The 13,989-nt window shown below is 43.0% G+C and overlaps 1 protein-coding gene across 1 annotated transcript; it reads left to right on the forward strand.

Annotated features, from left to right (window-relative positions):
- Positions 1-585: 585 nt before the first annotated feature.
- Positions 586-8,303, forward strand: ENC1 (ectodermal-neural cortex 1). The gene is made up of 2 exons (XM_009807082.2): positions 586-2,386; positions 6,112-8,303. Exon 1 carries the CDS (start codon positions 586-588, stop codon positions 2,353-2,355), a length of 1,770 nt encoding a protein of 589 aa, XP_009805384.1. The 3' UTR covers positions 2,356-2,386; positions 6,112-8,303.
- The last annotated feature ends 5,686 nt before the right edge of the window (positions 8,304-13,989 follow it).

Genomic DNA, 13,989 nt, shown 5'->3' on the forward strand with positions numbered 1-13,989 from the left:
AGTGTAAATTTATGATAGTTGCTAGGTTTTTGTTTTAAAGTTCCCTTTTTTCATTCTCTGCTGTTGCATATGGAATCATCATGCCAAAGGGAAGCTTTCTAATAGGATAAGTAGGTTTTTGTACCCGTGCAGCTTTTGACATTCCTTAGGTATTCTGTCTGGTAGCTCTTCCTGCTATGATTCAGTACAGGAGAATGTTTCAAGCATGTGCCTGTGTGCATATGTAATGAATCAGCTGGTTTAGGTTGGGGAAGGGTGAGAAAATCAGTCCTGGTTCCTTTTCTTTCTCCTCTGACTTACTTGCTTACTGTATTGCTATGAAAGTTGGAGATCAAGTTTCCCAAGATAAACCTGCTCTTGGGCAACAAATTTAGTGTATGTCATTTATGAAACTCATCTTACAAAAAAATAAACATATGCCAAACGTAGATGCAATTCTTTGTCCACTCATCTATAAATTAAGGCTTTTTTTCCCATCTTATAGTGAATAATAGATACACTTTTTGGTATGTAAACATGATAATGACTTTAACTGTCTCATTAATCTTACTAATTTTTTTTCTTTGTTTATAGGTGTGAAAGAAAATGTCAGTCAGCATGCATGAAAATCGCAAATCTAGGGCCAGTACTGGCTCCATAAACATATACTTGTTCCACAAGTCATCCTATGCTGATAGTGTCCTTACTCACCTGAACCTTCTGCGTCAGCAGCGTCTCTTTACAGATGTACTTCTCCATGCTGGGAACAGGTCATTCCCCTGCCACAGAGCTGTTCTAGCTGCTTGTAGCCGCTATTTCGAAGCAATGTTCAGCGGAGGACTGAAGGAGAGCCAGGACAGTGAAGTCAACTTTCATAATTCGATCCACCCAGAAGTCTTGGAGCTTCTTCTGGACTATGCGTATTCCTCCAGGGTTATCATCAATGAGGAGAATGCAGAGTCGCTGCTGGAGGCCGGCGACATGCTGGAGTTTCAGGACATTCGGGATGCTTGCGCAGAATTTCTGGAGAAAAACCTTCATCCCACCAACTGTCTCGGCATGCTGCTGCTGTCAGATGCTCACCAGTGCACCAAGCTGTATGAACTCTCTTGGAGGATGTGCCTTAGCAACTTCCAAAGTATCAGTAAAAGCGAAGACTTCCTCCAGCTGCCGAAAGACATGGTAGTGCAGCTCCTTTCCAGTGAAGAATTAGAAACTGAAGATGAAAGGCTAGTATATGAATCAGCTATCAACTGGGTCAGCTATGACCTGAGTAAGCGTCACTGTTATCTGCCCGAGCTATTGCAGACGGTGAGATTGGCCCTCTTGCCAGCCATATACCTTATGGAGAATGTGGCCATGGAAGAACTTATCACCAAGCAAAGGAAAAGCAAAGAGATCGTAGAAGAATCGATAAGATGCAAGTTGAAGATCCTACAGAACGATGGAGTGGTCACTAGTTTGTGTGCCAGACCCCGTAAAACTGGCCACTCGCTTTTTCTTTTGGGTGGCCAAACCTTTATGTGTGACAAGCTGTACCTGGTGGACCAAAAGGCAAAGGAGATCATTCCAAAGGCCGACATACCAAGTCCACGGAAAGAGTTCAGCGCTTGTGCCATAGGCTGCAAAGTGTATATTACCGGGGGACGAGGGTCAGAAAATGGAGTCTCCAAAGACGTGTGGGTGTATGACACCCTTCACGAGGAGTGGTCGAAGGCTGCTCCCATGCTGGTAGCTAGGTTTGGGCACGGCTCTGCTGAACTTAAGCACTGTTTGTATGTAGTAGGAGGACACACCGCAGCAACTGGTTGCCTTCCAGCTTCCCCTTCAGTATCCTTAAAGCAAGTAGAACAATATGACCCTGTGACCAACAAATGGACAATGGTTGCTCCACTGCGAGAGGGAGTAAGCAATGCAGCTGTAGTCAGCGCAAAGCTTAAGCTGTTTGCTTTTGGAGGTACCAGTGTTAGCCATGACAAGCTGCCCAAAGTTCAGTGCTACGATCAGTGCGAAAACAGATGGACAGTACCAGCCACCTGTCCCCAGCCCTGGCGCTACACAGCTGCAGCTGTTTTGGGTAACCAGATTTTTATTATGGGCGGAGATACCGAATTCTCTGCGTGCTCCGCTTATAAATTCAACAGTGAGACATACCAGTGGACTAAGGTGGGAGATGTGACAGCTAAGCGAATGAGCTGCCACGCAGTGGCATCTGGAAACAAATTGTACGTGGTTGGAGGCTACTTTGGTATTCAGAGGTGCAAAACATTGGACTGCTACGATCCCACGTTAGATGTATGGAACAGCATAACAACTGTGCCGTATTCGTTAATTCCCACGGCGTTTGTCAGCACATGGAAGCACCTCCCCTCATAATTGTGTGTATGTTGCAATTACAAATTGTCAGGTAAGAAATAGCACCTTTGAGTTCCACTGTAATAATGCTTTTCACAAAGCTTTTCAGCAGCAGCTCTGAGGAGGGTGAGTATATTCAATCCAATTTTATAGCTGGAGCAACTGAGACATACATATTCACAGGCTGTTGTAAGCCAGGCACCACGTCTGTGACAAAGTCAAAGGCTGGAAGTAGTTTGCCACGTATCTTGCAGCCGCTTGTCTTTACAGGGCCTTTTCCTGCATGATTTAGATGTTGAAAGTCTTATTTTTGCTCAGTCCTTTACTTGTGCGGAAATGCAGATAATTTGGAAATTGAATCCTGCTCTGCGTTTAGATACTAAGCGCACGCTAAACAAGGCTTTGGTGCTGTTTTCCTGATGGCAGAGGCCAGGTCACTCCATGTATCCAGTAACAGTGCCCAAAAAAGATACTGTAAATTCTGGTCTGAAGCCTGATAGTGAATTCACTTGAATTTCCAGGCAGACAGCATGCCTTTTCCATGCAGACAGCCTTTGGGGAAACTTGCTGTCTTATGAAAGGTGTTTTACAGGCACTTCAGGCCTAATTTCACATCTCACCTAGACAGCATGGTTGCACCTGCATGGACTAAGGTTGCATTTGCTCAGCTGATACACTTTAAAATACAGATTTTTTCAAAATAGTTATGGTTATATATGTTGGACTAGATATAGTGTTGGGAAGGCATATAATTAATATTGCTGGCTGAAATAATTACCAGTCTATAGCACACACTGTTCCAAAACAATTTAATTATACATAATGGGCCAAGCTCTTACCAGGTGCAACTTCAGCATTGTATCTTCTCACAAGCAAGTCTGAATTTGGCTTTGCTTGTTTTGGTTGTTGTGAATTTCTGATTTTTAGGAGGAAGGGAGAATAGTTTCCTGAAAAAAACCACTAAAAAATCTGGGTACATACACATATTATTTTTCAAACCTCCATGCTAACTACTCGCTGTTACTTCAGCTATTACTAATTCTTCCTTATTTTTATCTTTTCTAGAGTTACGTCACTTAAAACAAGTTACAGACATTTTCCAGAACTATTAATCTGTGTATTTTGCAACAAATCTGGCAGACTCCCCTAAGTGTTGTGTTGTTTTTTTTCCTCTCTCCCCCCTTGAGACTTTAGTACAGAATCACAGTTACCACCAGCTGACCAAACAAATACAGTGGTGTGCTTAAGCCTAAGTAATCCATACTCTGTGAGTGGTAGTTTCTTTTGGGATTTGAACAGTGCGTAGTGTAACCATGAAGGCAGGTGGGTTGGAAGGAACAAGGCAAATAAATACAGTTGCAGTAATTAAACCAGCTCTGCCTTTGCATCTAAGTTACCTAGAAGTCTGGACTGATGGAGGTTCTCCAGAAAATAGGAAGAACAGCTTGTGTATGAAGACTTCCCTAGGTTCTTCTGTGTTTTTTGGTGTCTTTTGCAGCTGGAGACATTTGCCTAACTTTTGCAGCAAACACGAAACCCAAATTCTTTGAAGCAGAGTAGATAGAAGTATATACCTAGAAATGTAGGGTAGTTGTGAAATTCCTTTCCCTGTGGTACACTGAGGATTCATCTCGTAGTTGTCTTTCAGTTGACTGGGAGCTTTGATTGAGTAAAGAATATGAGGTTGGGCCTGTGCAAAGCAACAGGTCAGCGTGGAAAACTAGTGTGAAATTGGGCTGTGTTGTGCTGTCAGCTGCTCTTGTCTCAGGTGGTTGTTTGTCTTGAAGACACTGCCCTTACTCTTCTCCTTGCTTTGTTTTTCCCAGACTTACTCTTGGGAAGGCAGGGCAAACCCTTGATACTTAACCAGCTCCTGGGTGCTGGGAGTAATCACAGCCCCCAACAGCCAGCAGATGGAAGTCCTGATTTCTGTGTGGTGGCTTCCTCCCTAGTTGGGAAAAATGTCTTGACATCTTCAGTTAATTTCTGTTATAACTGACTTTCAGCAGTTCTCAGTGTTATCAGAGCAGCAGTATTGAATGCCCAGACTAGGGTCTATGCCAAGAAAAATATTGACTTATTCTTCTGAGACTGACTTAATTGTTTTGAAGTTTACAGTACATGAGAGGGAGTGTTTTACTTTTGAAAAAGAGTCCTCGGAATATAACGGTGCAAAAAGCTTTCCTTTGCTCTGCCATATCTTGTTAAAAGCCATTATTTTATCTTCAGCAACATGCAAGATAACTGGCTTAACTAACACATAACTGGCTGAATGCAGCCGTAGACTGAAATCTCTCCAATGCTCTGTGCTCATCCAGCAAGTAGGGTTTTTTCCTGCTGACTCCTGCTGCTTTGTCAGTGGGTGGGCGGGACAAAAAGGAAATTACTTCTGATTACCCTCTGTTTTCATGGCGCTGTGTGGCCCCAGTCTGACAGCTTTTAGGAAGACTTCAGTCTGCTTTGTCCCATTCCTCAAACTTGGGGCTTTTGAGTAGGTTGTGGATTCTTCTTTTTTCCTCTCCATTTTGGAATTGTTCATAATTTTTTTTTAAAGTTCATCCCATGACAGGGAACATTGTTTTGGCTTCAGTGTTGATAGTGTGTTTCAGTGGGAATAGTGGCACACTATGCTGAAGAATGTCTAGAAATCAACACTAAGTGCAGAGACCTTTTTTTAGACATAATGAAGATAGTGTGTTTCAAGCCCACAGTTGCAAAGAGGCTTGATGATCTGGGGTGTTATATAGGCTGTGGTGTTTCCTGTGAGTGTTCCCTGCTGTTCTTGGACATCACAGCTTGAGAGAGATGTGGTGTGTTCAAATGAACTGTGAGTTCACTGGAGCTCCTTTGCATTGTAATGATGTAGGATTTGCCTCCTAAAATTCTAGCAGTGCTGTCAGAAATAACTGTGACGAGCTGATGATGGTTTGGAAGCTGGCATTTTACTACAGCTTCATAGTGAAAAAGCAAAGCACAATCTCAGCATCCAAAGGCTGAATTTCTCATTGAATAATCAATTTTTATAAAGGACTCCGGGATGGAATTATTGATGCATGGTACATTGCTGTATGAAAAGAAATGAGGCAGACTTCTGCTCTAATGAATAGCAGATATGTTTTAAGTAAGGGGATTATATGTTCCTTTCTATACTGTGAATAAATTCAATTGAGAATTCTTCATGGTGAACAGAGGCATTGGGATGAGCCACCTTCACCTCCTCTTCTGCTTTACTCCAACCAGGTTTGCCTTGGCCCAGTGATAGAAAAAACTCTTTGCACTAAGTGTTCATGTGGGTGTTTGTGGAAGAGAAGTTGCACAAGATTATGTTCACTTAAAACAAATCCACAAAGCTTTAAGATTTTCAGGGAACATAGAAATGTTGAAGTACACAGGATGCAGAGCCCATCATGTTGGACCATATCGAGTCAGTTTGATTTAGGTTTCAAATGACTGAATTTATAGCGAAAAGATTAAACAGTCTTTCTGGGGTCAGGAGGATGGTTTGCAGAGTAAGGCTAGTAGAATAATAAAGGCAGAATCTGACCCTAAATAATTATATTCTTGGCTGACTTATTTATCAGTAGTTGGCTATCACACAGGAACACTGAGGTGGGAGGGGGCGGGGGGCGGGGAAGCCTATCAACTGGTTTGTATCCTGAGCGTAGCTTTTAGATTTTCCTTGATATCCAACAAAAACCTTATGATACATTGTCTGAGCAAACCCCTTTAAGTCTTTTATTTTTTTTCTCCCCCTCCCCACCCTTTCCATGCTTTTAGTTTACTCCTTTATTTGGAGAAGAGAATTGGAACCTCAGATCTGGAGAAATGGTTTTAATGAAGAAAAATCATTCAGCGTCTCTTGCATTTGAAGAAAGTCATCCGCACCTTGTAAATTATCTAACCTAGACATGAAGGAATGGGAGGAAAAAAGACTGTCTTCAGTGCTTCAGCACATGGTTTAAATATGAATGGATGAACCTATGATCTAGTCCTTGTGCTAGCAATTGTGGATTAATGCCAATATTCATCAGTCTGTCAAAGGAGAAGAAGAAGAGACAGAACTTCTCTGAGCTGTACAGCACACAGCACTTGATTTCCATGGACTCCGCTGTTTGTATGTGAAATTTGAAATGGTTGTCACTTCTCTTTGTGGTGGTTTGAAGTGCCAGCGCCAGCTGCGGGGGAAGCAGGCCAGGTCTGAAACAGTGAGATGCTGTTGTGAATGAAGATACAGCGGCATTGCTGATGAACTCTGCTAACCAGAGTGTGCTTGTCTGTGGGCAGTGCCTACAACATCTCTTAGATGCCACATTGCATTGTCCTGTGTGCAGTGAGTGACATTCCGCTCGATAAGGAACAGCCCAGTGGTGAAAAGTTTTTACAACAGTGGGGAACGAATGACACCCCCCAAATGCTCCTTGTTCCCTTTCCTCCCTGTATTTATAAGTCATTCAAACTGTCCCATTCCTTTTATGTTACTTGTTGTAGATACAGTTATTTATTGTTCAGTGCTTGCATGCTGAAACAATGCCTGCAATTGTCTTCATGTTGCAAGGGCTTGTGTGAATTGTTGTATGTTTTGCACATTTTGTGATTGCTGACTTGCTCTGCTGCACAAAGAAACTGTTGGGTAACAGTTGGAGGTGGGAGGGAGAGGTGGCTTCCCGGTCGGAAATGGAAGGATTACAAGACAGGATCTTAAATTACACACATACTAAAGGAAGAAGCCATGGAGGTCACTTTCTCAGGCCACGAGCTCCACAGGTTGCATGTGGTGTGTCTTGTAGATGGTGTCCTTGCTACATTTCATTTGTTGGTCATGCCTTTCAGTTTCTAAACTGGAAATAGCCAAAATCTCTTGCAGCTCTCTCTTTGTGCAGCTTCCTGATTGCAACGCAAATACTGTGGAAGAGCTTCTGGATACCAAGCCCAGATGAAGTCATTCTCCAAAGCTATTTATTTATTTATTGGGTTGGAGGAGGGGTACCTACAATATAGCCACATTGACCTGAATGAGTGGAGTATGGTGATTCAAGAATAAAAACAAAAAACCTCAAGATAGGTTGGTGATGAAGTCTTAAAAGCAACAAAAAAAACCGACAAAAAAAAAAGAAAAAAAAAAAAAAAGGAAGAGCAGCAATTTTGCACTGACTGGATTGCCTCATCCATCTGGATTTCAGATGATCATCTGAGTGGCCAGATGTCAAAGACCCAAGTGCTCTAGCAAACTTCTTATGGGGATAGAAAATTAACTTCAAACCTCTTAATTGTAAAAATAACCCTCAAACTCTGCTGCCTTTTATTTTCCTTAGCCAGGTGTGTCTTTGGACACTCGGTTGCTCAGAAGCGTCAGATACAATCCTGAGTAACCAAACATTGATTTTCAAATAAACTTGTTTCTTATCAGTCTGGTCTTGAGACAGAGACAAAGCTACTCTTTTTCTTCTGGATTTCAGAAGCTTATGTTTCACAGGTGCTTTCTTTGCCAGATCCTGCCATGAAGCATGTATTGTATTGTGTTTTTTCCTAAATGTTTCTGGAGCCCAACTTAACTGGCACATTCAGTAATGTGGTTGGTGTGTGCTGTGGTATAAGTAAACAGCTTGCATGCATGCATGCAAAACAAAAATAGTCACATTGGTGATGCTTGCCTTTCTCTGTGTGACAGTGATGTAGCTGTATTTGTGAAAGCTTTGTCATCTGAATGTTTACACTGGTCACTGGAAGTTTCTGTGCTGCCTTACATTTGACTTCCTGTTTGGAGTAGACCCTTACATTTCAGAAATAGAGTATTTGGAGTTCTGTGAATACTGAGAAAACATTGATTAATTAGCAAAGGCTTTAGCAGGTTTTTTTAAAGTGTGAGGCCCAGCTAGATGTGAACAATTATAGTTCCTCTGGTTAAACTGATTTCTTGAAATGATAGATTAAAAAAGTGTTTGAATCCACAGACTCCCCCCCCCCCCCCCCCCATTGGTTCTTTTCTGTTAGATGGCTTTTAAGCAATAGGAAAACGTCTTAGATAGGGTAGGTCTCCTTTGTGTATCCCTGTACTTGCACAGGTTGCCCTGTTCAAGCAAACAGCCTTGAATTGCTGTTGCCTTTCATCTTGTGCATCACTCCTTGGGAATGCGAAGGGAGCCATAAAATCAGACTTCCTGTGCTTTGCATGTCCTTTCCCCAGGCACTAGTGACTGCAGAGGTACATGGAAGCAAAGAACCGGGTCCCCAGGGGCCCCCTTGTAAGAATAAGGGCATATAGGTTCGAGACCTGTTTTCTCCGTCAAGATGATTAGAGTCCAGATGTGAAGCTGCACTGCATCTAACTACTTAGCTTATGAAATCTGTTTTGTAGCACCATGCAGCTTCTGAAAGTGGGATGAATTTTCTGCAGCTGTTTCCAAAGTTGTGGTCTGCTTTCAAGTGCTCGATTAATTCCTGTGTGTAGGCTGAAGGAAGCTGAAGTCAGGGTGGGCCTCTGGCTCTGCAGGGAATATGCTAGGCTCTTGCTCTTTGAATTGATGCGGGAATCCTGGCTAGCAACTTGACCATTCCAGTCCTGCAAAACACCCCGCACTTTGAAGCAAATGCAGTTCACAGCGGAGTGCACACAAAAACCCTGGCATAAGATGGGAAGGTTCCTCTTATTTTGCAGGCTGGTTGCTGTAGAAACATATAACAAAGGACAGCCTTCCTCTTCGGGTATAATTGTGCAGCCCTTTTTCTCTAGGTCTGACACCTGTCTGAATAAGAGTGATTAGAGCAGAATAATGTTCACTTTCCTGGCTATTGAAGATGTGGTTCATGTGCTAAAAGAAAACTGTGCAAGTGAAGAAATAAAATTGTTTCTGTTGTGTCTTTTTATGTTGTGTCTTTTTGTTTGCTACTACATCTTAAGGTTTTGTAAAACTTGCATTTTTTTTCACAATGTGAAACTGAAGGTCAATAAATTATTAGAGATTTTCTCTCCATGGAACATTTATTTCAAGTGTTGTCTCTTCCTGCCCTCCCTCCCCACCCCCCCGCCCAATGTTTTGAATCCCTTATAATGTCCTTTTCATGTTCTCTTAATAAAAGCACATTGACATAATGCAGTTTACTGCTTTGGTTTAAGCTTCTGCTTCAGTTGCACTTCCCTTCCCTTTGTTCTGTTCTGCTGCTGTTACTATGATCTCTATCTCAAAGTTCAGCAGTTAAAACTAGAGAGCCTCAAAACTAAGAACAGGAAATGCAAGTTTGTTGGTGCTTGCAGTACAGTTTAACTAGTGCCTGATACAACTTGGAAGTGGAATTAGGCATCTCGAATCCTTCCTAATTATTTTCAAGGCAAAAAGTGCTGGTTGTGTGCAAAACATTCTAGTTGTTCTAGACAATTCACACATATAGCCAAACTCTTTGATCTTTTAAACTTACTTACATTTTTATGTGTATACAGGGTGGTGGGTGTTTTGTGTTGTTTGGTTTTTTTTTTTTTTTTTTGTAATGCTATTGGTTTTCTATGTTGGCTTAGCACCTCTCTGGCCTTAAGGTGTTGCTGACCACTGTCCAGGTCTAAAATAACATCATGCAGGGGCATTCACGCGCACACCCTGGAGGTTCAGTTGCTCAGGTCTGCTAAGTACTGACCTGCTGTCCTGCCTAGTAGAGGGATTTCCTCAAGTGTGCATCCGTTGCTTTGGAGCAAAGGAACAGGGCCTTTCTTCTTTGCTTGGCTTGTTTTATTACCTACCATCTCACCCCTTTGCCTATACAGCTCTGAAGGAGGAGGTAAAAGAGGGAGGAGACCACAGGTCACAGCAGAGTGCAGCGAGGATGATGATGCTTCACTTGCCATCACTAGCTTGTACAGCGTGACTTGTGTAACTGAGCGCCTGGGTTCCTGGCCCTGGAAATGAAATTGTAGTGCTTGTTTAGCAGAGATGGAGAAAGGCAGGGCAGTAGCAGGAAGTATTGCTTTCTGCAAGAATTCAGTTTTCTGAAATCTAATCTAGCTCTGTTAATGTAGCCGCCCCCTGAAAGTCAGAAGTTTCTTCGGGGTGTTTATTTGCCCCAAAGAGTCAGGGCCACAGTATTAAGTGACTTTCAGGCCTCAGCACTGCTCAGTTAACCTGTGTTTGAGGTGTTTGCAGTCCATCTTGGCTGGGGGAGTGGGACACATCTCGGAGAATCTTGAAATATGAAGGATGCTGGAAGAAATCAGCTTTCCCACAGAACAGGGTAAGGTTAAATCAGTTACAGTGCTCATTGCAAGCTCTTTGCTGGACGGTAACCTGGGTTGGATTTTTTTTTTATTTGGCTTTCACCAGGGCCTGAGATGCTTACAGCAACACTGGGCATGAACAGACTGCTGTAGAGTGACTCACTGGTGTCATTCTAGTTTGTCAGGTTACTTATTGGAGGACTTTTATCTGGTCGTGGAGTCAAACTTCTTTGCTTGGCTCTGAATGTGGAAGACTTCTTATACTGGAGGTCTGATATTTATGGTGAGAATTTAAAATAGGTAATTACATTTAGATTTAAAACAGCTGATAATCTTTAAAATTAGACACCTGCAAGGCATTGGCTCTATTCACGGTAAGTATGAATACTAAATGCCTTGAATTATTAGAAAGGAATCAGCTCATTAGCATTGAGTGTGGCTCCATGAAGCACACCTGGGTGATCAGCCCTGACCTGGGAAAGTCTCAAAGGCTCTGTCTATACTAGTAAATTGAACGTGCCTGGGAACGGTCTCTGGCACCGAGGCCAGCTGGTATGAAACAGCCATGAACTCTTCGAGCAGCCCCCTGTCCTTGTAAGACAGGGTGGCTGCACACAAGCTGCTTGGGGTGGCCACTGGAGTGCTCCTCCCTGCTCAGGAATACTCCAAAGGAGTGCAAGTTTGCATGGGCCAAAAACATGCCGTGACCGCTGAAACAGTTTAGCAGAACCGTTGATCTCCAGTACCTGGAACATTCCTGAGCGCGGTTTAATATATTGCCATCGTCCCAGCCAGGATGTCCGAGTAACATCACGTTTAGGTCCTGGATAACTGTGTGGAAGTTGTCTGACCCAGCATTAGTGACTTAAACGTTGTTGAAGGTGAAGGAAGGAATGCCTTCCCTGAGTCACCCAGACCTTGTTAAGTGGAAAAGATAGATTCCGAAGAGGTGGAGACACACTGCTTCTTCAGATGCTATGACACAAAGCTTTGGAAGTGCAGAGAGAAGAGGGCAGGAGTGTCCACGTCGGTGAAGAACGGTTGGTGTGCCTGAAGGTAGGAGGTGGCAGCACCCTGCGGGCTTGGCAGCAGCAGCATGGTGTCTTCTCCTTCTGGTCTCAAAGAAAATGGAGTGGAGCTCTGTCACAAAGAGGCAGCTCAAGTGTCCATGTGGGAGCGCATACGTGTGCCCATGCCCTTGGCTAGCAAATACCGAATTAGACAGGTTTAAGTCACTTTTGTTTTAAAGGATCACTAGTCCCCTGCTTTACCGGCATATCATCACTTTTGGCCCTTACACCTCTGTAAGACCTGCATAATTTACTCCCTCCGCAGTGTGAAAGGCTGTGATCTGAAATGATAATCTGGTCTATCATCTGTGTATGTGTATGCACATAAACCATACAGAAACATAAATATAATAGGAAAACTACATGTTTATTCAAATCTTTACATTTTTGTGGGGGTGTGGCATGAAGCAAAGTACAAACTCCCTCGGTGGTAACATATGCACATACACAACAGGACCATCTGTCCTCTATGTGTCTTTAATAATGGTCTGTGGATTTTGAAGTGTCACTATTTGTTAGAAACTGTCCATTTAAATATGAGAATTACCCTTAAAACTAAAAATGTACATAAGGCATGACTGCGAATTAAAATGAGTGGTTAAATAAATTACAAATCTCTTTCATAATCATGTTTAGGCTATGCTTCTGGCTCGACAATGCTCTGACAGTCTCCGGAAACCAAATTAGACAATGTGTCCTTTTTTTGTGTGTGTGTGTGTCTAGTTACCCTAGAAACCATAATCTTTATCTCTGAAGCGATGGGGAGCTGAGAAGGAGGCAAAGCCACTGGAATTTCTGCCAGGACCCCTCCTAATCCTATTCTTACGTTGTCAGACATTTAGTAAATTACTTAACGTTTGTGTATTAGATGAAGTTCATTAGATATTTTGTAATCACTGTGTGGAATTTGTGGGTCCTAGCCCGTGCTCTGATTCAGAGGTAAAGTTTATGGTTGACTGTGTTACTTAATTGCAATTATATATTTATATAAACTGAAGCCACAATTACAAACTAAGATTTTACAAATCTGCAGCTCTTTCCATGAGATTTCAACATATCTCATCCCATTTCATCCCAACAACAGTTTCATGAGGGAGCAAAAATATTTAGTCCCAGGCTCAGGCCAGGAAGCCAGGGCACAGGGGATTTGTCGAAGGATGCAACAGGAGTGGGAGCAGAGCCTCCTCAGGTCTGCCGGCACCTTCTCCTGGAGCCACTGTGTGCACTGTGCCAGTCAATGAGACATCAGGCTGCTTTGCAAGGCTAGCTGTGAAAACTTGTCATCTCATTCACGTTGTTAATTGGCTTGAGAAGGGGTTAAACTGTTTACAGAAATGTCTTCCGGGACTAACAGAACTAGGGGGGACTTGCCACAAGGTAAACACAAGCGAGCTGGCTTTTTATATAGCGGTGAGGGACAATAGTTCTTTCAGGCAGACAGTTACTCTTTAGCTAAAGAGTGCTGATAGGAAGCAGACAGGTTTGGGGAGCTGCTGGTAGCAGAGTATTTACACAGACTCAAAACGCGATCCTGCTCCTCGACATCCCTACCAGTATGGAGAGGTACTGAGCAAAAGAAAGATGCAGGTCGGACTTTTTATCTTAAAGGCAATAGGCTTTCTTTTCCATTCCAAAAATAGAAACATCTTGTCTTACAAATACTGGAAAGGGTAGATAAAGCCTGGGGATCTCTGTAAAGGGGTTCAGGCAATGCAGATTTTCTCCTAGGGCAAAATAAAAAGCCAGGCTGGAGTGGCCTGGCTCATGGTATGGGAAGTGGCTGGGTGAGAGGAGGTCAGTGAATTGGTTGAAGTGTTCCTGGGCACACAGGATAGTGGTCCAGATTTCATTTCCATGCCAATTTAGACCTTACTTTCCTTCACACATCCACCCCCTTTGCTCTTTCAGTCCGTTCCTGCCTAAACTCATCCCAGAGCCATTGCCCCAGCCCATACAGTTAGACGAGGAGAGGAGCGAATCTTGCAGATGTTAGGAGGAAGGGAGGTGGAAAGGTTGTGACGGCATTTGCTTACATATTGCTGTTGAATATAGTCCAGGAGTTGTATCCCACAGCTTGATAATCCTGCAGAGGATCTGCCTTTGTCTCTCTCTACCCGAATAGCAGAGCTTTAGCCCCTTTTTCACATGGCTCGATGCTATTAGCTGTTTGCAACCCTGTTTGGCACTGGCCTGTATCTAGCTGTTTCTGGTTAACTTTGCAAAAACCCTGAAAATACTCATGTCATAAGGCAAGATCCGATGTGTTGTGTTAGCTAGTGTTTTGTTAGCTTTAAAAGGGTTAGTCACCAGTGCTGATGTATGTCCTCTTCTGTTCAGCTGAAACATGCCTTTCAACTTTGATCCTGCAAATGGGGTTCTGGAACA

The sequence above is a fragment of the Gavia stellata genome, chromosome Z (assembly GCF_030936135.1).
Source record: "Gavia stellata isolate bGavSte3 chromosome Z, bGavSte3.hap2, whole genome shotgun sequence".
Taxonomy (NCBI): domain Eukaryota; kingdom Metazoa; phylum Chordata; class Aves; order Gaviiformes; family Gaviidae; genus Gavia; species Gavia stellata.

Coding starts and splice junctions, on each gene's coding strand:
- ENC1 (XM_009807082.2), top strand. CDS start 586: ATGTCAGTCAGCATGCATGAAAATCGCAAATCTAGGGCCAGTACTGGC.